The following is a 26910-nucleotide window of genomic DNA, read 5'->3' as shown; positions in this document are numbered from 1 at the left end:
GCAGAGGCATTGGAAGGGAGGGCTGATCGAGCCGGAAGCGACCATGGCATGCCAATACGTGGTGATGGCTGCGGGCACTGTTAAAGCAGTAACTTGCCTCCACACTAGACTGTTAAATGAGGGCCTGATGCCACTCCTAGCACTGAAGGCGCGATGGGAGGACAGCATAGGCAAGCCCATACCGGACACTGTCTGGAGCCATGTTCTGCGACGGACGTGGAAGGGTACAAGGAACGCACGATTTCAGCAGGTGCATTTCTTCATTATCCACAGGGCATACCTGACTCCGGAGAGGATAAAGCGGTACTTTAGGGTGCTTGACGCAATGTGCCCGAGATGCTTGGCACCTGAGGTTGACCTGGATCACCTGTTGTGGGGGTGTCCGAGGCTAGGGGCATACTGGCTTGAAGTGGGGGAACTCCTGAATGCAGTAACGGATAGGGAAGTAGACTTTGACATGGCGGCATGTCTACTGCTCTGGTTCCCTCATACAAAGAAGACGAAAATCACGAGTACATTTCTTGACCTGGGGCTCATGTTGGCTCAGAGAGAGATAACTTGGCACTGGAAGTCTAAAGAAGGCCCGTCAGTGAGGAGATGGATGAATGAGCTGTTGAGATGGTCGGGATGTGAAAGTGTTATCAGAATGCGACAAGCCACTAGAACTGGTCATGAGAAATGCTTTAAAAAGGCGAGAGCCTGGGAAATGGTGGTCCAGGCATTGCGTGACTACATGATAGAGGATGACGTGGAGGCACAATGATTGAACAGGGCTCCATGTAGCTTGAGTGACTGCAAGTAACTCATGATGAGTAACGTGCTCCAGTGATGGTACGGATTGCGTGCGCCCGCGTCAGCAGCAGTTGGGGGGGGGGGGGAAGTGACTTAAGAGGGGTGGCTAAGCACTGCGACACAGTTTAGGAGAGTACCGGCAGATGGGAAGTAGGGCTGGTCCGTGCTGAGGGGGGGCTCCCGAGGAACGCAGGCAGGCACCCGGGAAGTAATACTAGGGGGACCCGGGAGGAGGTCTCTAGAGAGACATAGGTGGGACTGCATTGGAGCGGGTGAGAGCTGTTGACGTTGTCCCCATTGGAAACTGTGTCTGTTTGACGGTGCATGGAGGGTGGGATTTTAGGGGGGTAAAAGCAGATACTGAATGGTGAAGCTGCCCAAACGCCCAGGAGTGGTGGACACTGTGGCATCTACTTGAGAACGAAAAACTTGGCGCGCCGCCCAGCCTCCGGGATGTGGGCTAAATGGCTGTGTACGACATCTCTGTCACTTCAATTTTTTGTGATTCCATAAGTGTACTGGTTGGCCTACTCTGAGGTCTTGTTTCTAATTCTGCAATAAAAATACATTTAAAAAAAAAATCAACATACACAAAGGGAAAGGGGTTCCTTGGGGACTGCTTCCCGTTTGCAAATGGCTTACCACCTTCTTTAAGGATATGGTAAAAGATTAATGTTTTGTGACTGAAATTTGTTTGCAAAACTTTAATGCTTACCACCACGATTCAGTATTTGGAAGGGAGGCCCTATACACACCCCTTCCAAATACCAATCAGTATTGGGTCGCAAACCTATACTGCAATTCGGTAACTTGCTACTGAATCACAATTTGAGGTTTGCACATCAGAAAAGGCATTGCTGCGATCACAAACGGCCCAATTATGCAAATAGGGCTATTTGCGACAGGAAAACTGCTTCGTACACCTGGCCCTTAATCCCTATCAGCTTAGGTAGGATGGAAGGGATGGGCCCAGGAACTTCATTAATTTAAAAGAGACATGGAGAAGCCTGCCCATTCATAGCTTTATGTAGCGGGAGGCCTGAGGACCGTACAGACTTTTTCCCCAAGACCCACACTAGCCAGGCTGGCATCAAAGCCAGTGGGAGGAAAGCTACCCTGAGAACTGGTTTGTAGTAGATGCAGGTGAGGTGACATCTCATTTCCCTGGTAACGCCTTTAGGTAGACACAAGAGCACTTTCTGGGCCTGCTGAAGATCAAAGGAAAGACTGGACCTGCTTTTAGTGACCTGAAAGTAGCCCTGAAGGGCTAGACCTGCTCCCTCTTGGGCCCAGGAGAAAGATCTGGTTCTAAGGGTCAGTTGTCAGACCTCCTGTGCGACTACAGAGACACAAAAAACTGCAAGAGGCCTATTTCCTGAAGTAACCAGTTGACCAGTACCAACTGCACCTGAACTGGACCTTCCTGGTGGCTTTTGCTTAAATGAGGCCTGGCCCCTAAGTACTTTCCATGAGGTCGTGGCGGCCTTGGAAGTGGCCCACAGGTGCAGCTCCAGAAACTCTGAAAAGTTGGAACTTAGAATATTTCTGGTCTTTCAAAACCTCTGCAGCTGTCAGGGGGACCTCACGCCAAAGGTATTTGACTTCAATGCACCTTCCTTGGATTCAGCATCGGGCTTGTCCCGCTGGAGGAGTTCGAGCTCCATATAAAAAGTCAGTCAGAAGGCACAATATTTGACGGGGACAAACCCGCTTGGTGCATCCGGCCCACGCTCCATCGCAGTCAGCCTGAAATGACATCTCTAGGTCACGTCTACTGCTTCCATCGGTGTACAGTGCTTTTTTGGTGCTATTTTTATTTAAAACTGAAACACTTTATATGCCCGTTTCTCGTTTTTGGAGTTTTATCATTTGCTGTCATGTGTTCTTTAAAATTTACAGTTTTTCAAATTCAGTGGGATTTTTATTGTTTGGTGTTTTGCTTTTATTACTGTTTTGGTTCTGTATAAATGCTTTACACATTGTCCTAAATTAAGCCCGTCAGCTCTATGCCATAGCTACTATGGCGTTGTGTCCAGGTTCATTTAGAGAGTTTAGGGTTTACCCTGATAGGTTAGTGTTATTATTTCTTGAGGTGAGTGACTGCCCACCCCAAATAATAATCAACTTTCTTAATCATATTTATTCCATCAACATCACAACAGATTTGTCAGACACCATTCACGGTTCAGTGCCCTGACAGCACTTCTAAAAACCACTGTCCATGTGGTAATGTGGGTAGTCTGTGCCATATCTTCCAGTAATGATAATTATAGACTAATCATGATTCCATTTGTGGAGACTTCCCATAGCCTCTGGAAAGATTTGTGAGACTACAAGAATTCATATCTGTGATCTGAAACCTGCACACTGTAGTAGTTGTTCAACTTACCTTGCAGGTTCCCCTAAAAAGAATGAAGGTGGCACTGCAGAATATATTATAGAGGCAAAAGCATGATGTGTAGAACACATGTGAATATATAAGCCATGTATGTTCCCATAAACGCTGCTCCAAACAGGCCTAACCCTGGACCTGAAACCATTGTTAATAGAATCTGTATACATCCTACATTGTGTGGTGCATGATGATAAAACGACCAAGCATGATTCAAGTGATTTTCCTTTCTGCTGAAGACATGTCATTTTCTTACCTTGCTTGCTCCTATACTTATTTGTTCGAATTTCTCTAAAAAAGGAGTAAGGTTTTCTTTTAAAACCTTCCTCAGTGTAGTTCCTGAGTCTGGAGTTAAGTCGTAGCCTACAATATCGGACATCTGGTGCCAGTGGCGAGTCTTGATTCCCGGGTTGCATAGGGTGACCACCAGAGGGATAACTTCCTAAATGAGAAAACATATTTAGACAGCTTTTTTGATGCAACCAGCAGTCTTCGCATATCTATATATACAACATAAACATTATCTATAATGAAAACAATAACTCCTGTTAAAATGTTGAGTATTCCATTAATTTAGTTTTCTGACTGCCATTAGAAGAATTTTGCCTGCTTAGTCCGAATTTTCACCACATCCATTACTAAATACTTGTAGAAAAAATTGTAAATGTGTGCATGTTAGGTGACATAGTACTTGAGGTGCATATATAAATGGCTACTCATCTGTGAACGTTCATGAATATGTGTTGAGTTTCAGCTGGTGTCTACCATTTTAAATCACTCCCCATTGTAAGAAGACAAATCCCATGTAGCTCTAAAGAATTTGATTACTAACATTTATAATAGTATGCATTTGAGGCCCTCTGTGGTGACCTAGGATAGTAGGATTGGTAGACAATTGCTGTAACACAAATCGGAGGACTCAAAATATTCAGGTATGCAATGTGATGCATGTGTACTGAAGCTGTGAATAAGTACTAGGGCTGATCTAAACCCAAGGATGGTGAGATTTTACAAAGTATTGTTATGTAATGAGGAAGGGTTAGTCATACAGAATAATGCAATGCTAAATTAAATATTCCACTTAAACTTCCATAACCCATTCTGTGGTGAAGGAAAGCATGTTACATAAGGCTTACAATTATATATTTTATTAAATAATTTGACATTCAAGTAGCACAAACACACAGTCATGTTAGCAGCTGTATATATGCAAGTATGTATGTATGTATGAATGTATGTATGTATGTGTGTATGTATGTATGTGTGTGTTTGTGGTATTTATAAAGCACAGACATAGCCAGAAGGCTCCTACGCATAGATACATTTGATAAGGCAATCAATACATGTCCTGCTAGGCTCATAAGATAAAGCCTATAGCTATATCACAGGGAAGCTGGTGGAACCTTAGGTGTTGCCAAAGAAAGCCAAAGCGTACTATTGAATAGGCATAGAAAAAAGACTCAAGACAAATTTTCTGTTTTAAAATAAAATACTGCAGAAATCTTTATTAGCAATAATCTACGTGGTTGCTCGCTGCCAAGCAAACAATATTGCGGTGACTACATATAAATTAAAGAAGTAAGCAGCACTACCCAGAACTTTTAAATTGAACTGGTGAGAATTTGCCAGTCACTGTCACTGATCATGGGCAGAACATACAAACACACCCTTGACTTAAATTTGGTAAGGCCTAATCCAAGGCTAACAAGAGTACTAGCAGGAAAGAAATGGGGGAAGATCAAACAGCACTACAAGCCTATAACCAGAAATCAAGGATTAATTTACTGAATTGACAGCATAATAGAGGATTTTGCTGATAAGGGCAATTTCTTTGACCTTCTAGAGCCATCCTTTCAAAAAATGTCATTTCAAAATAATATCTGAACATAGTTTTCCTGCACAAATTAAGTATGTTTGTTTGGCTAATCACAATATACACCATTCTGCATTTCACATAATCTAATCTAATCTGGCACCCCTCGTTCTATTAAAAGGTTTAGTTAAATTTCCATTAACCAATATTTTTGCTGATGGATCCTGAAAGATCAACTGGATAGCTCTGCAGAAGTTATACTTTTCTAGCACAGCTACCAAGTAGACCCAGTTGACTCTATCAAAAGCCTTTGTAGCATCTAAAGTCATAACTGCTAAAGGAAGCAAGTGTGTTAAGGCTAGATCCATCGCACAGATGAGGCCATATGTAAGTTCATACAGATTTCTACCCTTGACAAACCCCTTTTGGTCAAGGTGTAACATATCACCTGCTAAAGCGGATCACCAAGAGACCCAGCTCCCATGAACATCCTAATAAAGGCAGCACCTACTATTGGCCCCACGATCACCCATGCTATCAACGTCTCACTCAGCACAGGAATAGTCCCTCCCCTCTGGAAAGGAGCAATGGTCAAAACTCTTCTTAAGAAGCCCCAACTGGATCCCGCAGACCTGGGCAACTTTTGCCCTATTTCTCTTCTGCCTGGGATGGCAAAAATCACTGATAAATATGTTAATTATATTCTTTCAAATTTCCTCGAAACTTTTAATCTGCTACATCCGTCCCAAACAGGCCTCCGCCCTCGGCAGAGCACGGAAACTGCCCTGCTAGTGGTGGTGGAGCAAAGCAGGAAAATCCTAGATGCTGGAGGCTCAGCGGCCATCATACTTTTGGGCCTGAGCACGGTATTCGACACAGTGAACCACCAAGTCCTGATTCATCGTCTCATCAACTTGGGAGTACCTAGAACTGCTTTGAGTTGGCTGCATGCATGGGCCCGGTACCTGCACCCAAGCCAAAAATAAAGAGTCTGGGCAAAAAGCAAGCTAGAAAGACAGTCGCAACCTGTTTCGGCCTGATCAGAATGGCCAGGAAAGTGCTTCCCCTGCTCCCGCCCCAAGCCAAGAAAATGATGGTCCAATCTCACTTACTTTCCAGGTTGGACTATGGCAATGGGCTTTGTCTGGGAGCCCCTACCTCTGTGATCAACAAACTGCAGATTGCCCAGAATTGCGCAGTCAGACTGTTGACAGGAACACGCAAATTCCTATCCGCAAAACCAGCCCTCCGCCTCCTACACTGACTTCCAGTGAAAGAGCAAATTATCTTTAAGTCTCTCTGTATCGTCGACAGATCCTTGCAAAGGATTGGTCCTCCCCTTCTCTCGGCTGTAATTCACCCATATAAAGCAAGGAGAGAGCTTCGCTCGGATGAACTCCTCCTAATCGACACCCCTAGAATCAAACAAGCCAGAAGTGGCGGCATACTCTTTTCCCTGAATGTCGGCAGGCTTTGGAACGCTCTGCCCCTCCACCTCCGAAAGGGACTGGTCATCTTGCTTACCGGAAACAACTCAAAACCTTTCTGTTCCCCTAAATTATGCTGGTCCACCTGATCACTAGTCATGCCTAGCGCTGGGAGGCCTTCTGGTAGCCATGCACTTTATAAATGTTCTTTTCATTTCATTTCATTTCATTACTGTACCCCACCTATCAGCTAGGACTTTGGCAAAGATCTCGTAATCAGCATTAAGCAGTGATATGGGTCTGTATGACTCACAGCTGGTAGGTAATTTGATCCCATCGCTTAAGATCTCATTGAAAAGCAGGGTCATAGCTGGAATTAAAACATCACCCAGACTTTTGTATAGCTCGGTTGGCAAACCATCTGGGCCTGCCGCCTTTCCCCCTCTACTTGAAAGTACTGTTCTTTTAACCTCCTCCTGGGTAATTTCCTGCTCTAGGAGATGTTGTTGCGATGTGTCTGAAGGGTTGGGAATTTTCAAGCTCAACCATTCCTCAACTTCGTATTTGTTAACTGGGCTATCTTCCGAATATAATTTCTGGAAGAAATCATAAAAAGCACCCTTTGCATGTTTTGTCAGTTTTCGCTTTCCAGGCCAGTAGTCTCCCTGCCCCCTACCCATGCCCAAAGTGAGCCAACTTGCCTACCTCCCACCTCTTTCTGACCCTCATCCTTAAGATAGTATTGAGCTGTTCCTTTAGTTTCTCAGGTTAATTTTTATCTCTCTGCCGCTTTTCCTCTTTCACAGTACGCCACATATCTGCCTCTACGATCTTCATTTCTGTTTCAGTTTGGAAACCTCTTCCCTATACCGCCTGTTTCTGAAGCATAATCTGCTAGTAATTTTCCACCTTAAATAAGCCTTCAGGGAGTCCCAAACTATTGGGGTGGAAGCTGTCCCTACACTAACGCAAAAAATTCCTTTGCCTCAAGACTCAGAAGATTCATTTCCTTTGTATCCTGAAGCAGCGTTCGTTCTAGAGTCCAAATCCTCCTGACCAACCTGCTTTCCAGTTCTAGATCTAAGTGCACCCCTGTGTGGTAGGACAAGTGGGGTCAAGTACCCAATGTCCTGGACATAGTCTATCCTAGATTTATGGCCGTATTTCTCATTATAATAAGAAACTCTCAACTGGAGGCCAGATCTGTCTCACCAAACATCACTTAGCCTCATCTGCTTCATCATTGAATGTAAATATATACGCAATTTAGATGCTCCCACAGTTCTGCTACTTGGTGATTTGTTCAGCTTGTGATCTAATACAATATTAAAGTCACCAGCCATGATTACAGGGTCTGACAAATCTAGCAAGTTTGAAAACATTATCTTTAATAGCTCCAGGTCATCACTGTTCGGGCAGTAGTACCCTAACAAGGTGATTAAATTACCCAGCATTTTTGTTTTAAGAATGACCCATATGCCACAAGTATCGACTAACGAGTCTATTGCAAGTCCTTGACTTGCTTCTTTATTATTATCGCTGCTCCTCTTATGTTGGCGCTATGGTCAGTACAAATCATATGGCCAAGCCATGTTAAGTTCTTAAAGATCGCATTGCATTTGTTTTTCATCAAGTGGGTCTCTTACAAAATAATAACTTGTGCTGGGGAGTCCCTAATGTATTGCAACAAGTTTGCCCTCCTTCATTTAACACACAACCCATTTACCTTCCAAGATAGAAATTGGACAATTTTCTAGATAATTCAAATTTGAGGCATAAAAACCAGACCACTGCATTTTCTTCTGAAATAAGTAGCCTAACTGAGGTAAATGAGGATTTTTTTTGTTGTTTCCCTATATGCTCCCCGCCCAGTGCACCCATCCCAACCCCCCACCCCTGCACCCCACCCTGGAGAACCCAACCCGCTATTACCCAGAGAAGAAAAAAATAGATCTAAAAGGGATTCACGATGTTAACTGTCACCTTTTTTAATACTTTCTAGGAGCTTGTCTGTCTCTTGCTTAGAGCTTACACTGTGCATTCTATTTTTGAGCATTATTTTTAAGGAAGCACGAAATTTGTGCTGGGCCATAGCATCTAGCTTTTTAAACTGGTCACGTTTTTTCCCCAGCTCGCATTGTCTATGTAAGGTAGCTCGGGTTTTCAGAGCCATGGTGAGAAGTTTTTCTTTAAAGAATAGGTATGAAAGTTCAGAAGAATCTTTTGAGGCTTGGTTTTGTTGGGGTTTCTTCTAAAGGGGCCCCTATGCACCCATTGGATGTCTTTACTTAATTTTTCCTCAGTCTCCTTGATCTGTACAGTTTCCTTAAATAATGCAGCGATGAACGACTTGAGGTCCTCTCCTTACTTTCCCTCTGGAACGTTCAAGATGCCAAGGTTGCTCCTCCTATAGTTATTTTCTATGGACCTCCTGCTCTTCTCTTTTAAGAGCCAGTATGTCAGCTTTTGCAGTACTCAACCTATCTTTCAACTCTCCTACAGGGTTGTCGAGAGTCTCAGCTCTCGTATTTAAGAGATCTATTTTCTTTTCCAATGATTCACAAAAACTCCTGATCTCAGCCTGGTTTGATTCGGAAACTGCAAACCCCTTTTTAATCTCTTCTGAGAGGTTATGGAGCATAGCTTCAATGGGCCCTGGTGCACGCTCCCACCATTTTGTACGAGAGGTTTTGGAATCACTGGTACAGCAATTTTTCCCTTCGCATCTGTGGGAGCCTGCCCCTGGAGAGTCCCCCATGGCAGCAATTTGCTCTATATTAGACTGTTCCACTGACCCCTTTTTGAGTGCCTCTGCCTGTTTTGTGATATCCACCACAATAGGTTGCCCCTTAAAGTAAGATCTTAGGGAAGGGGTAATTTTAAGTTTATGATCATCTGATTTTTTTCTCCCCCTTCCTGTTTTAATACTGCAGCTTTTTACCTCACACTGCAGAAAGGTGTGTGAGGCAAGTCCTTCCTCAAGGTCCTGTTTAGATCCTTGGGTAAGAGGAGGGAAACCCTTTCCCCTCCCACCAATGGCTGCCTTCTCCCTCGTGAATACCTGTTTTCTCCCCAGGGCTGAGGATTTAGATGGCTAAAAGACACCCACCCTGCTCCCTTTACCGTTTTTTCACTGAGACCGGGTCTGAAAGGTCCTCAGAATCCTGCTGAATCAAACTCAGGAGTTGCCTCTGAACTTCTGGAGGCACCTCTGTCTTGGCTTCTCGGATCCCCTTCCTTCAGGGCAAAGCAGACTGAACGTGTGCAGCCGCAGCCCACGTTTCTCCGGAGGAGACGCGCACTGCTGCCCTGCAGCTCCTCCTCAGCTTCAGGGCGGCCGCCTCCCAGGGGTACCGCCAGTAGAGGCAGCCGAAACAGCCGAGGCAGCCAACTCAACTCGGCGCATATACGGAGAAAGAAGAGGTGAAAGGGCGAAGGTACATTTTAAATACAGTGGGGGAGGGGAATGAGTTTGCAGTCTGTAGTTTTACCTGCAGTGGCAATTTCATGGCAATGCGGCGCGGGTGTCCACGGGGAGCAGCGGCTGACTCAAGCAGCGGCCGCCCTGTTCTCCCACTTGATTGGTGAGATTTTTTCTGGTCTTATTAGGAGCTCAGTAATGGCTACTGATGGGCCCATCTACAGAGCTGACTTCAAGGTTAAAACCTTGTCACCTTCGGTGTAGCCATTGCCACTGTGTTCGAAGTCGCAGTCATTGACGAGGGCGTTGATGGATCGTACATCAACATTGTTGACAGGGCAGTTCCACAGTCTCCATCATGACACATCTGCAACAGGGTCTTGTTGACCACGAAGAAATGGTGGAGATCAATCTTGAAGTTTAAGATGCAGTTAATTACATGGTAGTAGATGTCGTCGACGTAGATATCATAGCAGTCAACAGAGTCGTTGACAGTGTCCTCGACAGTTTTGACATGGACGTGTGTGATATGTGAGGAGGATATAAGGTAGGATTCTTGTTATCTGCAGTAGCTAATGCAGGTTCAAAAGGAGTGACAGGTTCTGACCTTGATTTCTTTTGTTTAGGGGATCCTGGAGTTGTTGTATGACTCAACATCTTCAGATCTGGACTCTTGTCACCCTTCTTTTTTCTGTCCCTTTTGATACTTTCTTAGGTGGCTCCTAACCCAGCTCTGTACCATGTCTATCTATTTTCCGTGTTTGCAGCGTTCTTTGCATGTTTCCTGTCATACAGCTCTTCTGTTTCGGAGTGCTGGAGTGCCGCTGGAGTGCCGCGCAGAGCAGAGCAGAGTGAGTGGACGCGCTGGGAGGCGGCTGAGGCGGTTGAGCTAGCCACGGCTCTGACCGGCCTCGATTTCCTCGATTTCCTCATCTCTCCTAGCTTGGGCGAAGCGGCTCCCTGGCTGGTGTCTGGGGGTCTTGCCCGTTTCCCGCCCCCTGCTCCCCTGCTACCTGCGGAGTGCGTAAAGTACGGAGCGTGAGCACAGGGCAGGGAGGGCTGAAGAGCGGAGAACCGCTGCGGGCCAAAAAGCGGGAACAGCCCGGTAGCGGCGGGAGCCGCAGGGAAGCAGCTTGTAGCGGCAGGACCTGCGAGAGCATCTTGGAGGTAAAGCACAGGCACAGCAGCGGAAACAGTAGTGGTAACACCACCAGGCTGGACCCACCAGACCTCCCAGATCCACCGTTGTTCCGTGTGGTGCAGATTATTCCGTTCCGTGTTTTACAGCAGCACTCCAGCTGGTCAGTGTGAGCGAGAGCGGGAGGAGGAAGGAAGGAAGAGGACGCCAGCAACCCGCAGCTCTGCAGCTCTACTCCACAGACTTCGCGGCTTTGCAGACTTCCAAAACTGACGATCCGCGGGACCTACCAAGGCATGGTAGGTGCGGTAGGCAGGCAGGCTGGTGGGCGGGAGGTGCTGGCTTGCCGTCACTCCCCGAGACACGGAGCCATCGAGATCTCGGTGCCTTCTCCCGCTTGCTATGTCAGCCTGAAGCCCGAAGCCTCACTTGCTGCATAGTACCTGCTATTGGCGAGGGTGAAAACTGCAGAAAATAAGGCGGAGACACCAGGACCGTGGGCGACCCTGGGCTACCGTGCGGTGCTGACCCCCTCTGGCTTCAACTGCACCCGCCTGTGGTATTTGGCAGGGGGTGTGGTGGGATAGCCTAGAGCTGCATGGAGTGCGGAGTGACTGCTTAAGAAACGGGAGGCAACGGAGGTTACCCCCAGATCCTGCCCTACACTGCCCTTCGCTTGCCAAAGCTGAACTCTCCCAGTGTCTGCAGTGCCTGCGACTGGTAGGCTGCCATCGCGCTCCTGCCATCTCCTGCACCCAGGTATTGCCACTAGAGGGGAAAACACCAACCTAAGAACTGAGATCTCCCTAAGCACCCCCTGCCCTTCCAACCTCACCCACATCCCTCTGTCACCTCTGCCATGCAGTGACACAGGCGTGAGAGGCTCCAGACTCGAGTCAGGAGCTGCTTAAGAAAAAAAAAAGAAAAAAAAAACTAGAGTGGCTGAGGGGTCAAATAAAAGGGGTGAAACTGCTGCACCGGCGGTGACAGCACATGTTGCAGTTGCAGCAGGGAGCCACTAACCTTCGTCAACTAACCCTCTCTAACTCTTGGGGAACCTCTCCTTGAACCCCTGTCAACCTCCATCAACACCTCCCATCAACACCTCCTTATTAATCTGAAAGCAGCCAAGAAAAGAGGGAAAAAGTGGAGGAAAAGAGAGGCAAAAGGAGACATAAGAAGACAACACAAGGAGACATAAGGTATAAGGAGAGAAGGAGAGAAGGACACGAAAAAGACAAAGGACAAAGGACGAGGGATAAAGAGAAGAGAAGAGAAAAAATGCGAAATGAGGTCTGGGAAGCCAAGGAACAACGTGGTACCTACGAATCCCCCAAAAAGATTAAGAAAAGCTAAGAAGAATCTTAAGAGGGATCTAATGGATATGTGCAACGAAGGCACTGGAAATGGAAAGGACAAGGGAACGAACAAATGTGAGGAAGGAGCATCCTCCCTGATATCCCCCCTGCTCACCAGCCCCGGAGGCTTTAAAGCCGGTGACCACACTCATAACCCTACCAGCAAAAAACTGAGTTTTCAACCCAAAATTTATACAAAATTCACATTCATTAAAGATCCCAACTCAGTTCTCTACTTAAATAACACCAGCACTAGCGACTTACCAACACCGCTCCAACCAATCACAACAAACAGGTCAAATCCTGTAGAGCAGGAGCTAGAACAAGCGGCGAAGGAGGAAATGAACCAAGCCGATCCCAAAAAGAGGATACACACCTTTGACGAGGGCGCATCCACAATCAGCGGAGAAATGAACAATGGATCTCTGGGGGTCCAATCATCACAGGCACATGGTAAAAGGCAAGAGTGGGCTGATTTAAATGCAGAAAAAACAGCAAAAGGCACAGCGCAAGACCAATCAAAAGAAATTATAACAGCATACCTAAGGGTGAACCCATCCCCCAACCTCCCTCCAAACCTCCCATTAAAAGCAAGCCGGGAGATGCGTCCCATAACCCCCATAAGCCTTATGAGACAAAATGAAATACAGAATGGCACTGAGGGGGCATACCATGAAAGCCCAGCTCCAGCACAACAGTGGAGAACGCAAGGCTCACCAGGAACCCCTGTGGGCTACGGTGGACCAGACAGGTCAACAAACCGGGGGCTCCAGGATCTCCCCTTGAAGGATGACACGCAGATGAGTGAAATCACGCAGAACACAGACCAAACAACACAAAAAGAAACATCAACCGGCAAATATACAGTGACAATGCCAGCGGACACACAAGTAATGTCACCATCCAGGGATACGAGAGATTCAACAACAATGGCAGACTCTGTCGCAGTAGGGCAATCAGCCATCACACTAACACAGGAAACAAGAGATCAGGGCCAGAGCTCACTCCAACTTAATGACCAATCACACGAGATTCTCGACAAACCTGAGCAGCAAAATGGCGGCATTGAGCAAGGCCATGCTCCAACATCTACTGGAAAAAAAATCTTGAGTCAACTAACTGCCTCTAACACACAACCCAGCACAGGATTTACAATACCCAGGACAAACGACCTAGAAACCTCGTATCTCACCCCGGAGGAGTGGGAAGAACTGGTAGCATCCTACCCCGTGGAATCGAAGCAGGAACTGCCAGGTGAGTTTATCTGCGAAAATCCAGAGAAGGTAAGACCAAACGCCAAGGAAGACATCTGGGCATCCCTCCTGCATACAATGCAACTAACAGCAAACGCCATCCAATACCAGTCTGACAAGATGGACTTACAACTCTCTGTCCTTAACTCCCTGTCAATATTTGTTGCTAATATTGACGGTAAGTTAGCAGAGCTGAACGGCATGATAAAAAGGGTGCAAGCTGAGACACAACTAATAGGGCCGAACTGCTCTTGCATTGCAATAGTGGACAAATTGGTAACACTTCCAACAGCGCTGGACAATCTCCTCTCTGACATCAAGGTCGCAGTTAAAAATAACTATCCATGTAAGCACGTAGGGAGCAGACAAGAACCTGCCCTGTCTCTAAACCAGGAGAACCTAAAGATAATCTTAGACCCACCCCCGCCTAGGGGAAAATTAAATGATAAGATCATATCGGCCAATAACAAACAACAACCTGAAGGAGCTGAAACTCCCCCCACAGAGAGCACAGCGCATTCCGAAAAAACCTGCCAAAAAGATGGAGCATCAATTCCTCCCCAACAAGGAAAAGTGGGAAGAAAACAGAAAAGGAAGGGAAGAAATCAAAAGAAAACAACAGGGGTTATAGCATGGTGCAAGGGCACCTCCAATGAGAATCCAGCAGCAAACCCAATACAACCCAGTCTGACAGTAACGAGAGACACACAAGATAATGAGTGTACCAACACAGAAAACAAAAAAGGAACAGGGAAAAAAGTCGATACATACCCGTCAGTAGAGACAAGGCCTACCAACAGCCCCCCTACTGAAAGCGAGACAGCTACACCAAACTTGCCACAAGCATTGAAGAAGATCGGCAAAGAAGACACGCAAAAGGGGCACAATCCACAAGTAGCCACTGACCCAACTGACAGGGAAAATTCAGATAGAACTCAACTGTGCGAGCAAAGGCATATCAAAAATTCCCCTCAGATAATGGAAAACAAACAACATCGAACAAGCAGCCAGTGGGCCACGACAACCAGGGTAATCTCCACTAGACAAGAACAGAAGAAAAGCATCAAAATGATAGATAAAGGCAATGCGGCAGGAATTGAGGAACCTCTGAACCAAGGGGAAGCCACAATCAACAATATCCAGACATGCGATAGGGGGCAAGTCGGTACAACCATAGTACTGTTTCACCCAGAATATCGATCAAGAGGCCCAATGGATATCCTAAACAGGGGGAACATACTACGGCTACTGAAAACCATAGATAGCCTCAACACCATATCAACAACTGATTTGGAATCAGTAGAATTTTTGGAACCCCTGGAGTACCCCGGAGCAGAATCAACAAAAACGACATGGGTCACTACAGAATTCCCGGAGAGACTTCTAAAAGAAAAAGCAAAGTTCGACTCCTGGGGAATAAAACTACAGCCTTTTTACCAAACAAGATATCCAGATCCTTTACTGTATGATAGTCAACAAAGGGACAAGACAAAAGAATTGTACGACATTCAACAAAGGGGAAAAACAAAAGAACCATCTACCAAAAAAACTGTCCTAAGAGGAGCTCGAAGTAAAACCCCAGAGAATCTAGTGCTCCGAGACCAGCACGACAACAGAACAACGGCTAACGACAGTCTGCCCTCGCCTAACTGGAGCTGGCTCTCTAGGACCCTAAACGTGAAAGAGTCAAACCATTGACAAAGCAACACAAAACCAACAAACACAATCAGTACCCTAAGCTTATGCTCATGGAACATTAACGGCTTAGGAGATAAATTCTCAGATATGGGCCTAAACATCTACCAGAAAAAGTTCGCAATTATCTCTTTGCAAGAAACCTGGTCTGACTCTCCCCCAGCGCTGCCGGGATACAATTTGAATTTTCTACCGTCATCCCAGAGCTCATTGTTTGGCCATAAGAAAGGTGGTCTGGCCACCTACAGCGCGCTATCAACGATAACGAATGTAGTTCCATTAGTTTATAATATAGCCGCCCCAAACGCAATACAAGCACTACGTTTGTCGCTCCGTGAGCAAGAAACAAAAGATGATATAATTTTAATAAACCTTTATTTGCATCCCAGGGAGAAAAGGAAGGGAGCACAACAGCTGAAGGAAGAAATGGTAAAACTGCTCAAAATCGAGAACACGAACAACATAATCGTCACAGGGGACTTCAACCTAAATATGCTCAGCCTATCGGCCCAGGAAACCACCGACGAGGAGGATCCGTTTGCCTGGGAGCAAAACCACCAAGACTGTACTTCGGGAGGTAGAAGCACAAAAACAGCCAGGAGCCTGCTTGCCAAATTTGAAGAGCTGGGCCTCAGGGCACTTAATGGCAGATTCCCAGGTGACAGACCACAATCCGCAACATTCCACAGCACACTGGCAAGCTCTACAATTGATTTTACATTCCTCTCCCACAGTTTGTACCACAGGGTAAAAGACTTTCAAATTTGCCCGATGGACTACAGCGACCATCTGCCCCAGGAAACAAAGATAGATACACCGAAAAATACCAAGCCCGCCAAGCGCCAGCAAACTGGGCTTGGACTTCACAATAAACGAAAGACGGATAAAGTGCAAAACTAGAGACCCACAAAACCTCTTAGCGCAAGCTAAACAAGCTCTGGTTAAGGCACAATCCATAGCTCCAAATGTAATTATATGCTGGGAGGTATTTACAAAAAGAAATGAGAGACATAGCTGAAAGAAGTGGGCACACAAAGTCCGATGGCCAGGGCTGCACCGTGACACATAAGAGTCATCATGATTTCAGAAAGGACAGCAGGCTAAAAAGGCTGAAGACTCAGATCAACCACACACTGCGAAGAGTAAAAACAGACCCCACCGCCTGCCAAGCGCTGAGAAAGCTAAAAGGAAATCGCAGGAAACTAATATGGCAACTAAAAAAGGATGCAGATGAGTCCTTTTGGGAAAAACTCCTTCATGACGCGAAAACCAACAACAGCGCACAGTTTTGGCAAAATATTAATAGTGTGATTAATGAGAAAAGCCAGGGGATTGATTCCAATGTGACGGAAGAGGCCTGGATAACTCATATCAGTACACACTTCAGTGACACCCAAGAACTGCCAAAAGAAAATGAAGAACACATGCTCCCACACAAAGAAACCCCCCGAAGTAACAGGGATTTACCAATCACAAAGCTACAAATAACCAACAGAATCTCGAAAGGGAGAACAGAGGGAGCCCCTGGCCCAAATGGCATACCACCAATCATATTCAAGCAAGAACCAGAATACTGGGCTATTGCCTTCAAACCTATGTTTGAAAAAATATGGCAGACCTCAATAATTCCACAATCATGGAGGGGGGCAATAATTTCGCCAATATTTTAAAAAGGTGACAGAAGAGACCCTAGAAGTTACCGGTTAATAGCCTTACTAGACAACGAGGCAAAGTACTATGCGGGCCTCTTACTTCAGGAGCTGACATCGTGGGCGGAAGAAACATCAGCAATCCCATTCAACCAAACCGGCTTTAGGAAAAACATGGGGACGACTACAAATATTCTAGCCTTGTCACTTCTGATTGACTCAGCGCTAGAGGGAAAACAGCCCATATACCTGTGCTACATCGATTATAGCTCGGCCTTTGATCATGTAAACAGAAATCTGCTGTGGCAAAAACTAGAGAGAATGAAAATCCCTTCAACTCTGCTGAATCAACTAATCCTCCTACACAGCGACACGTGGGTCCAAGTCAAACTAGGAAATGGTGACTTTTTAACTAAGAAAATTCCAACCAGCACTGGAGTAAAGCAAGGATGCGTGCTAGCGCCAACTTTATTTAACCTTTTCATGGCCGAACTGTCAACTGTACTAAATGAAAACAACTCACACGCACCAAAATTAGGGGGCACCCAGCTGTCTAATCTACTCTATGCAGATGATCTGGTGCTAATCAGCCGGACTCCGATTGGCTTACAGCGGCTCCTTGACATCACCTCGCCATACTCCAAAACCAACAAACTCAGCATCAATTACAACAAAACAAAAGTCATGTGCCTTAACTCCCACAAAAAGACATCAACATTCAGCTGGTACTGGGACACAATGAAATTGGAAGTTACAAACAAATACCGTTACCTGGGAGTGATTATAGATCATAGGGGGAGCTTCACACCACAGCGAGAGGCGATAAAAAAGAGAGGCTTAATGACAGCTGTTTCTCTAAGGAATCTGAAAAACAAGATCACTGGTCCAAACCTCGCCCCACTACTAAAACTGATCCAAGCAAAACTGATACCATCCATTACATACGGAAGCGAAGCAATGAGAGGCAGGGATGCTGGAACATTAGATGGAGTAATAACAAGAGCGTTGCGGATGATGTTTGGCCTCCCGAAGTACACTTCTCCGGCGCAGATCCGACTTGAGTTTGGGTTGGTAAAGGAAGAGCTTGCACGCAAGGGAGCATACATCAAAAGCTGGTATAAAATCAGTAGGGGAGAGGCAAACACCCTCAACGCACTCCTATGGAGAGACTTACAAAGAAAAGACCACAGCCCAGCAAGGCTTTTTCTGGAGGAGGCAATAACACAACTGGGGGCGCAACAATTGTGGGATCTGCAAGGGAATCTGGCAGGCTTCAAAAAAGCAGTAAATAACACTGTCAGGAAAGAATCTCTCCTAAAAGACAAAGCTTCACTAACGGAGCGAGCACACGGCTGGTTAACTATACAAACGTATAATAAACTCACACCACAGACATACCTTTTGACTAGTTTTACCCAAAAAAACAAAAGAGTCATTCCTAAAACACCGGCTAGGAGTATTGCCCTCAGCAGACCACATGGCCCCTTGGCTACGCCCACCAAAGCCAGCAAAATGCCGCCTGTGCGGGAACCACGAGGAAAATATCGTACACCTCATCACAATCTGTAAAGATCTGCAGCAAGACCGCAGGAACCTGTTGAGACCCCTATTTAACAAAAAAGGAATCAGGTCATGCAGACAAGCATCCCTGGCCTGCTTCTCGGGCGTTGACGTCCAATTGGCCTGCCGACTGGTAAAATACTTCGAAGCCGTAGAAACCAGAGTCAATACAAGGAAAGAACAAACGGACAAAGACAGTGCTCCCTCCATACTCCTAGAACCAAAACATTAAGATTGCATAGAGTCATAACCGGCTAACAAAACTAAACAACGACGGATCACTAGAAGTCACGAGCACACAGGGAAAAGGATGGACTTACTCCCATAAGGAATGTGGACCCCAAATAGGCCCCTGAACGGGAAAGGCGGCAAGGACTGACAAAAGAAACCATCTCCGAGGAAATGCAGAAGTTCCCAGTGGCAGACAAACACTTCTTTTTTTAAATTTTTTTGTAACAATTTTTAATCCAATTTTTACTATTATCAAAAATGAAGCCCTTGTCTTAAAAATGTTCTTAACTTTTTATTGCTGTCGGTTTTTGTAATGGTTTTTATTAACTGTACAATAAAGTTACTACTACTACCATGTCTATCTCTCTTCAAGGTTTGTTTATCTGGAGTGAGTGAACCTCCCTCTTCAGGGGCTGAAGTTTCTGTAGTTTTTCTAATTGGAAGCCATAAAAGAAGTCTTGCTTCTATATATTTTATTGTTTTGCTCAGAAAAAGGTCTGCAATATTTGCAGTCCTTAGGTTTATGATCAGGGTATAGGCAAAACAGACACTCCTTGTGGGAGTTCTCAGAAAAAATCCTTATCTTGCCACAAGACTTTCAGAGCCTAAATTAGCCTTTTTTGGATCCCTCTGACATGTTGGATTTCTGTCAGAATAAGGTACAGGCAGAGTTAAATCTTCTGTAGATTGAATGGAATCCAACTTAAGGTCACCAAAGGTGACAGTAACAATTTTCCAGCAAAACTGAGCAGAGCTCAGGGAGACTATCTTTCATTTGACATGCGGTTAGAAATCTGAGGAATGATGACTTTGAAGGAGAGGAATGAGGCAGGGGCTGTTCTCTGATTGGCTGAAGTTTGGTTCTACCTAAAACGATGTGGATTGGTATACAATCATTGGGTTTGACTTTACTACTTGGTGCTTTTGATTTACACTGCTAATTATAATTACAGTGGGGCACCCACCTCAACGATGGGGAAGATTCATACATGTGGATCTATGAAAGATTCAATCCTGGAATACAGACTACTCAGTCTTGGTAAACTGCAATGCCGACATTCTTCAGTGTCGGCAGTAGGCATCTAGAAATACTTTGAACACCAGCACTTGTAATTTTACAAATTAAGCACTGACATATGCCTTCTGACACATGAGCCAGAAAAGGGGGTGGTGATGAACAGAGTGTCTGAATTAAGCAGACCACTCTTACCCAGTCCAAAGATCAGGGCTTGATCCATCACCGTTATTTAGCTCATTGCCCCATCCCAGCTCAGAACCTGGCTATATGCAAATTAGTCTGTCCCTGGCCCAGTGCATCATGGGAACAGGGAAGACCAAACTACCAAGCCAATTCTTCACCAGAAAGGAGACAAGCTTCCGGGGACCGGTTTCTGCCATTTCAGACGTCGTCGGCCGGCTTGCTTGAATCCTGATGGAGCAGTGAGCAAGGGACTCATGTCTGAGTATACCCTTCCACGCTTATGGTGGACAAAATGATTCAGAAAAGGAGGTGGTGATGAACAGAGTGTCTGAATTAAGCAGACCACTCTTACCCAGTCCAAAGATCAGGGCTTGATCCATCACCGTTATTTAGCTCACTGCCCCATCCCAGCTCAGAACCTGGCTATATGCAAATTAGTCTGTCCCTGGCCCAGTGCATCATGGGAACAGGGCAGACCAAACTACCAAGCCAATTCTTCACCAGAAAGGAGACAAGCTTCCGGGGACCGGTTTCTGCCATTTCAGGCGTCGTCGGCCCGGCTTGCTTGAATCCTGATGGAGCAGTGAGCAAGGGACTCATGTCTGAGTATACCCTTCCACGCTTATGGTGGACAAAATGATTCAGAAAAGGGGATGGTGATGAACAGAGTGTCTGAATTAAGCAGACCACTCTTACCCAGTCCAAAGATCAGGGCTTGATCCATCACAGTTATTTAGCTCACTGCCCCATCCCAGCTCAGAACCTGGCTATATGCAAATTAGTCTGTCCCTGGCCCAGTGCATCAAGGGAACAGGGCAGACCAAACTACCAAGCCAATTCTTCACCAGAAAGCAGACAAGCTTCCGGGGACCGGTTTCTGCCATTTCAGGCGTCGTCGGCCCGGCTTGCTTGAATCCTGAAGGAGCAGTGAGCAAGGGACTCATGTCTGAGTATACCCTTCCACGCTTATGGTGGACAAAATTATTCAGAAAAGGGGGTGGTGATGAACAGAGTGTCTGAATTAAGCAGACCACTCTTACCCAGTCCAAAGATCAGGGCTTAATCCATCACCGTTATTTAGCTCACTGCCCCATCCCAGCTCAGAACCTGGCTATATGCAAATTAGTCTGTCCCTGGCCCAGTGCATCATGGGAACAGGGCAGACCAAACTACCAAGCCAATTCTTCACCAGAAAGGAGACAAGCTTCCGGGGACCGGTTTCTGCCATTTCAGGCGTCGTCGGCCCGGCTCGCTTGAATCCTGATGGAGCAGTGAGCAAGGGACTCATGTCTGAGTATACCCTTCCACGCTTATGGTGGACAAAATGATTCAGAAAAGGGGGTGGTGATGAACAGAGTGTCTGAATTAAGCAGACCACTCTTACCCAGTCCAAAGATCAGGGCTTGATCCATCACCGTTATTTAGCTCACTGCCCCATCCCAGCTCAGAACCTGGCTATATGCAAATTAGTCTGTCCCTGGCCCAGTGCATCATGGGAACAGGGCAGACCAAACTACCAAGCCAATTCTTCACCAGAAAGGAGACAAGCTTCCGGGGACCGGTTTCTGCCATTTCAGGCGTCGTCGGCCTGGCTTGCTTGAATCCTGATGGAGCAGTGAGCAAGGGACTCATGTCTGAGTATACCCTTCCACGCTTATGGTGGACAAAATGATTCAGAAAAGGGGGTGGTGATGAACAGAGTGTCTGAATTAAGCAGACCACTCTTACCCATGGTGGACAAAATGGTGGACAAAATGATTCATTTTGTCCACCATAAGCGTGGAAGGGTATACTCAGATGTGAGTCCCTTGCTCATTGCACCATCAGGATTCAAGCAAGCCGGGCCGACGACGCCTGAAATGGCAGAAATCGGTCCCCGGAAGCTTGTTTCCTTCCCAGTACAAGAATTGGCTTGGTAGTTTGGTTTGCCCTGTTCCCATCATGCACTGGGACAGGAACAGACTAATTTGCATATAGCCAAGTTCTGAGCTGGGATGGTGCAGTGAGCTAAAAACGGTGATGGATCAAGCCCTGATCTTTGGACTGGGTAAGAGTGGTCTGCTTAATTCAGGCACTCTGTTCATCACCACCCCCTTTTCTGAATCATTTTGTCCACCATAAGCGTGGAAGGGTATACTCAGATGTGAGTCCCTTGCTCATTGCACCATCAGGATTCAAGCAAGCCGGGCCGACGACGCCTGAAATGGCAGAAACCGGTCCCCGGAAGCTTGTTTCCTTCCCAGTACAAGAATTGGCTTGGTAGTTTGGTTTGCCCTGTTCCCATCATGCACTGGGACAGGAACAGACTAATTTGCATATAGCCAAGTTCTGAGCTGGGATGGTGCAGTGAGCTAAAAAACGGTGATGGATCAAGCCCTGATCTTTGGACTGGGTAAGAGTGGTCTGCTTAATTCAGGCACTCTGTTCATCACCACCCCCTTTTCTGAATCATTTTGTCCACCATAAGCGTGGAAGGGTATACTCAGATGTGAGTCCCTTGCTCATTGCACCATCAGGATTCAAGCAAGCCGGGCCGACGACGCCTGAAATGGCAGAAACCGGTCCCCGGAAGCTTGTTTCCTTCTCAGTACAAGAATTGGCTTGGTAGTTTGGTTTGCCCTGTTCCCATCATGCACTGGGACAGGAACAGACTAATTTGCATATAGCCAAGTTCTGAGCTGGGATGGTGCAGTGAGCTAAAAAACGGTGATGGATCAAGCCCTGATCTTTGGACTGGGTAAGAGTGGTCTGCTTAATTCAGGCACTCTGTTCATCACCACCCCCTTTTCTGAATCATTTTGTCCACCATAAGCGTGGAAGGGTATACTCAGATGTGAGTCCCTTGCTCATTGCACCATCAGGATTCAAGCAAGCCGGGCCGACGACGCCTGAAATGGCAGAAACCGGTCCCCGGAAGCTTGTTTCCTTCCCAGTACAAGAATTGGCTTGGTAGTTTGGTTTGCCCTGTTCCCATCATGCACTGGGACAGGAACAGACTAATTTGCATATAGCCAAGTTCTGAGCTGGGATGGTGCAGTGAGCTAAAAAACGGTGATGGATCAAGCCCTGATCTTTGGACTGGGTAAGAGTGGTCTGCTTAATTCAGGCACTCTGTTCATCACCACCCCCTTTTCTGAATCATTTTGTCCACCATAAGCGTGGAAGGGTATACTCAGATGTGAGTCCCTTGCTCATTGCACCATCAGGATTCAAGCAAGCCGGGCCGACGACGCCTGAAATGGCAGAAACCGGTCCCCGGAAGCTTGTTTCCTTCCCAGTACAAGAATTGGCTTGGTAGTTTGGTTTGCCCTGTTCCCATCATGCACTGGGACAGGAACAGACTAATTTGCATATAGCCAAGTTCTGAGCTGGGATGGTGCAGTGAGCTAAAAAACGGTGATGGATCAAGCCCTGATCTTTGGACTGGGTAAGAGTGGTCTGCTTAATTCAGGCACTCTGTTCATCACCACCCCCTTTTCTGAATCATTTTGTCCACCATAAGCGTGGAAGGGTATACTCAGATGTGAGTCCCATGCTCATTGCACCATCAGGATTCAAGCAAGCCGGGCCGACGACGCCTGAAATGGCAGAAACCGGTCCCCGGAAGCTTGTTTCCTTCCCAGTACAAGAATTGGCTTGGTAGTTTGGTTTGCCCTGTTCCCATCATGCACTGGGACAGGAACAGACTAATTTGCATATAGCCAAGTTCTGAGCTGGGATGGTGCAGTGAGCTAAAAAACGGTGATGGATCAAGCCCTGATCTTTGGACTGGGTAAGAGTGGTCTGCTTAATTCAGGCACTCTGTTCATCACCACCCCCTTTTCTGAATCCTTCTGACACATGAGCGACATCTACAAGAATCAGAAATTAAAACTTCTTTAATTTAAGATTCTGCCTATGTTTATTTATTTACGTATATTTTTGCATAGTTTACACCTAGGATTCAAATGGCTACCTAAGGGGCAGATAGAGTGAAACAAGAATTGAGCACCGTATTTTCTGGCATTACGAAGTCCACCCTATCACTGAGGAACATGTATGCTCCCCTACACAAATACACTGGGTGCCATGTGTTTTTGATAAAAAGAAACAATCCTTCAGGAAATGTATAATTATTGCAACTTTTATAACTGAATGCAAAATTCCATGACTTGGATGTCAAGTTCAAACCTGCATCAAGAATTCCCTTACAGAGTTAAAAAATTCAAAATCAAAGTCATTTTTAAAAAATTTGATTCAGACCTCTCCTGAGGTCAACAAATGCAAGTACATAATATTAAGGAGTTGTATTTATTTGTTTAAAGCTTTCTTTAAAACACATTATAGACATAGTAAATTAAAATTGACGAATACAGATACATGGTTTAGGGTTATTAGATCTATACCATTTTTTAAAACAACTTAAAAACACTCCTTAAGAACTTAAACAAGTTATAGCAAATAAATGAATTTGTAGGAGATGTGCACAATGCAATTAAATCTAACCCCGAGTGGTGTACCCCGCTCCGCCAGCGGAGTTTGCGGTGCTTTACTAACTCTGTGCTCCATGGGGAACGTGATGTTGAGGTAAAACTCCGACACCGTGGCAGAGTGGAGTGCGCCCCTCAGCACCTGCAGAAAAAGGGTAAAAAAAAACACTTACCTTCTATCTGTGGCCTGTCCTCCTCGCCGTGGTTTCTCCTCCTTGCCGCCGTCGTCCTCCTCGCGTTGCCGGTAGCAACCTCCTACATTTTAATCTTGAAAGAACTGCCAGTCACAACTCCCTACGTTTTATTGCTTGCGTGAACTGCGCATGCGCAGTCCACGCAAGACGTAAAAAGGAAGGGGGTTGTGACCGGCAACGCAAGGACGACGGCCGCAAGGAGGAGACACCACAGCGAGGAAGAGGGTGGCTCACAGATGGCAGAGTGAAGGTAAGTTTTTTTTAATACTTTTTAAAAAACATTTTTTGGGACTGGAGCAGAGTGGAGTTCCACAGAGTTTTTTTTTACTCCACGGAACTCTGCGGAGTGCAAATCCACATAATCCGCCCAGGCTTAATTAAATCTTGTGTTAAAATAGCATTATATCTGAGGCGGATGGGTTTTATAAAACGTTGTTGAGCTTCTACCAGAGTCAAATTTGGGCAAATGAAAGTACGTGGCGAAGGTCTTGTGTTTCAACGTTACACAAGTCACAGATAGCGGAGGAATATTCAGGGGAATTCCATCTGGAAGAGTAAACATTTAAAGGGAGAATTCCTAGTCTCAAGAGAAGAATACAGCGCCGTACTATGTGTTCGAGCTGAAACTTTAAATAGTGCTCTGGAGTTTTCAATCAATCAATCAATCAAAGCATTTATATAGCGCACTACTCACCCGGGGGGTCTCAAGGCGCTGGGGGGCGGTCCGCTACCGCTCGAACAGCCATGTCTTGAGCTGCTTCCTGAAGGTGAGGTGGTCTTGGGTCAGGCAGAGGTGGGCCGAGAGGGAGTTCCAAGTCTTGGCGGCCAGGTAGGAGAAGGACTTTCCTCCTGTGGTGGTTTTTTCGGATGCGGGGGACGGCGGCGAGAGCGGGGCTGGTCGATCGAAGCTGGCGTTTGGGAGCGTAGAAGTTGAGGCGGCTGTTGAGGTGTCCTGGGCCTTGGTTGTGTAGGGCTTTGTGTGCGTGGGTGAGGAGCCGGAAGGTGATTCTCTTGTTGACCGGGAGCCAGTGCAGATCTCTCAGGTGTCCGGAGATGTGGCTGCGGCGGGGAATGTCCAGGATGAGTCGTGCTGAGGTGTTCTGGATCCGCTGGAGTCTCTTCTGGAGTTTGGCGGTGGTTCAGGCGTAGAGGGAGTTGCCGTAGTCCAGACGGCTGGTGACGAGGGCCTGGGTGACCGTCTTCCTGGTCTCGGTGGGGATCCATCGGAAGATCTTACGTAGCATGCGCAGGATGTTGAAGGAGTTTTATATACTATATTATCCACAATTTTTATGTAATGCTTTTATTGAGCACAATACTCCTTGTCTGAAACAAAGCTTATTCTCGGCATCATATGTTTTAAAAAGAGCTTCAGATGTGCTGGGAACCAAGTTTGCAAAAGGGCTAAAGAGCATTGTGATGCCACGAGGGCTACTTTAAGATTCCTATTAAAAGTATGCGGTGACAATTCTTCTCTAAATGTCTCTGATTTTAAAATTTGTCTTAGGGAACCGGGAGCCGCATGTAAGAGGTTAAAAGCCCACTGTATAATATTGGAAATTGCTCGAGCATATGTGCTTGTTATGAAAAGTTTGAGGCGTAAAGCTTGTACGGGGACTGATTGGGAGACTTCCAGCAGTTTCCTTAAAATAATCCCTTCTTTCACTATTATTGGTTGCCAGGTTTTAATCTGTATAAATTCCAAAGCACAGGATAGAATAGGTGGAATTTTCATACTGTAAACCTCTAGCAGGGTTATAAAATATCTCTTCCCAGTTGAGGAATAAAATCTCTGTAATGCCCCAACACGGGAGTCAGTCTTTCACCCCAGGTGCAGAAAATGAGAAGCATTTTTAAGGTTACATGAGAAGATTCGGCCAAACTAAACATACCCTTTCACTATCTCGAATTGGTTTACCTCCCAGTAACCAAGTAAAAGGTGGAAATTTCCTTCTTCCTGTAAAGTGTAACATTTTAGTTTTAGAGATATTAGGGACCAAGAAGTTTTCTTTTGCATATCTCTTTAATTCAATTAAGTTTGTTTGTATGCCAATTGGGGTGCGATCGAATATAATTTTGTCATCTGAATACATTAGGCTATAGATATCAAGAGTTAACGTGTTGCAGTGAGATGAAAATGAGTAAAGGCTATAATTCTACTTACTAGAAGAGGGTTTTCTTTATCAACTAATTAGATGATGTTAATGGATTATGTGATGTACAATGTACCTCAACAGAAAATTGACTAATTGTGTTCATGGAAGAAAACTAAATTACACAGAGAGATGTGCCTCTGACATCAACTAAAAATGAAGGT

The 26910-nt window shown here is 45.9% G+C and overlaps 1 protein-coding gene across 1 annotated transcript in view; it reads right to left on the bottom strand.

The window, feature by feature from the left end:
- The window catches only part of DNAH12 (dynein axonemal heavy chain 12), a 1534490-nt gene that overhangs the window by 1139113 nt on the left and 368467 nt on the right, over positions 1 to 26910 (bottom strand). Inside the window, exon 18 of the mRNA XM_078661571.1 lies at positions 3441 to 3626. Within this exon, the coding sequence (XP_078517697.1) occupies positions 3441 to 3626 (186 nt within the window). The remainder of the gene's footprint in view (positions 1 to 3440; positions 3627 to 26910) is intronic.

The sequence above is a fragment of the Lissotriton helveticus genome, chromosome 9 (genome assembly GCF_964261635.1).
Source record: "Lissotriton helveticus chromosome 9, aLisHel1.1, whole genome shotgun sequence".
In the NCBI taxonomy this organism is placed as follows: Eukaryota; Metazoa; Chordata; class Amphibia; order Caudata; family Salamandridae; genus Lissotriton; species Lissotriton helveticus.
This window is presented reverse-complemented; position numbering and strand designations above follow the sequence as displayed.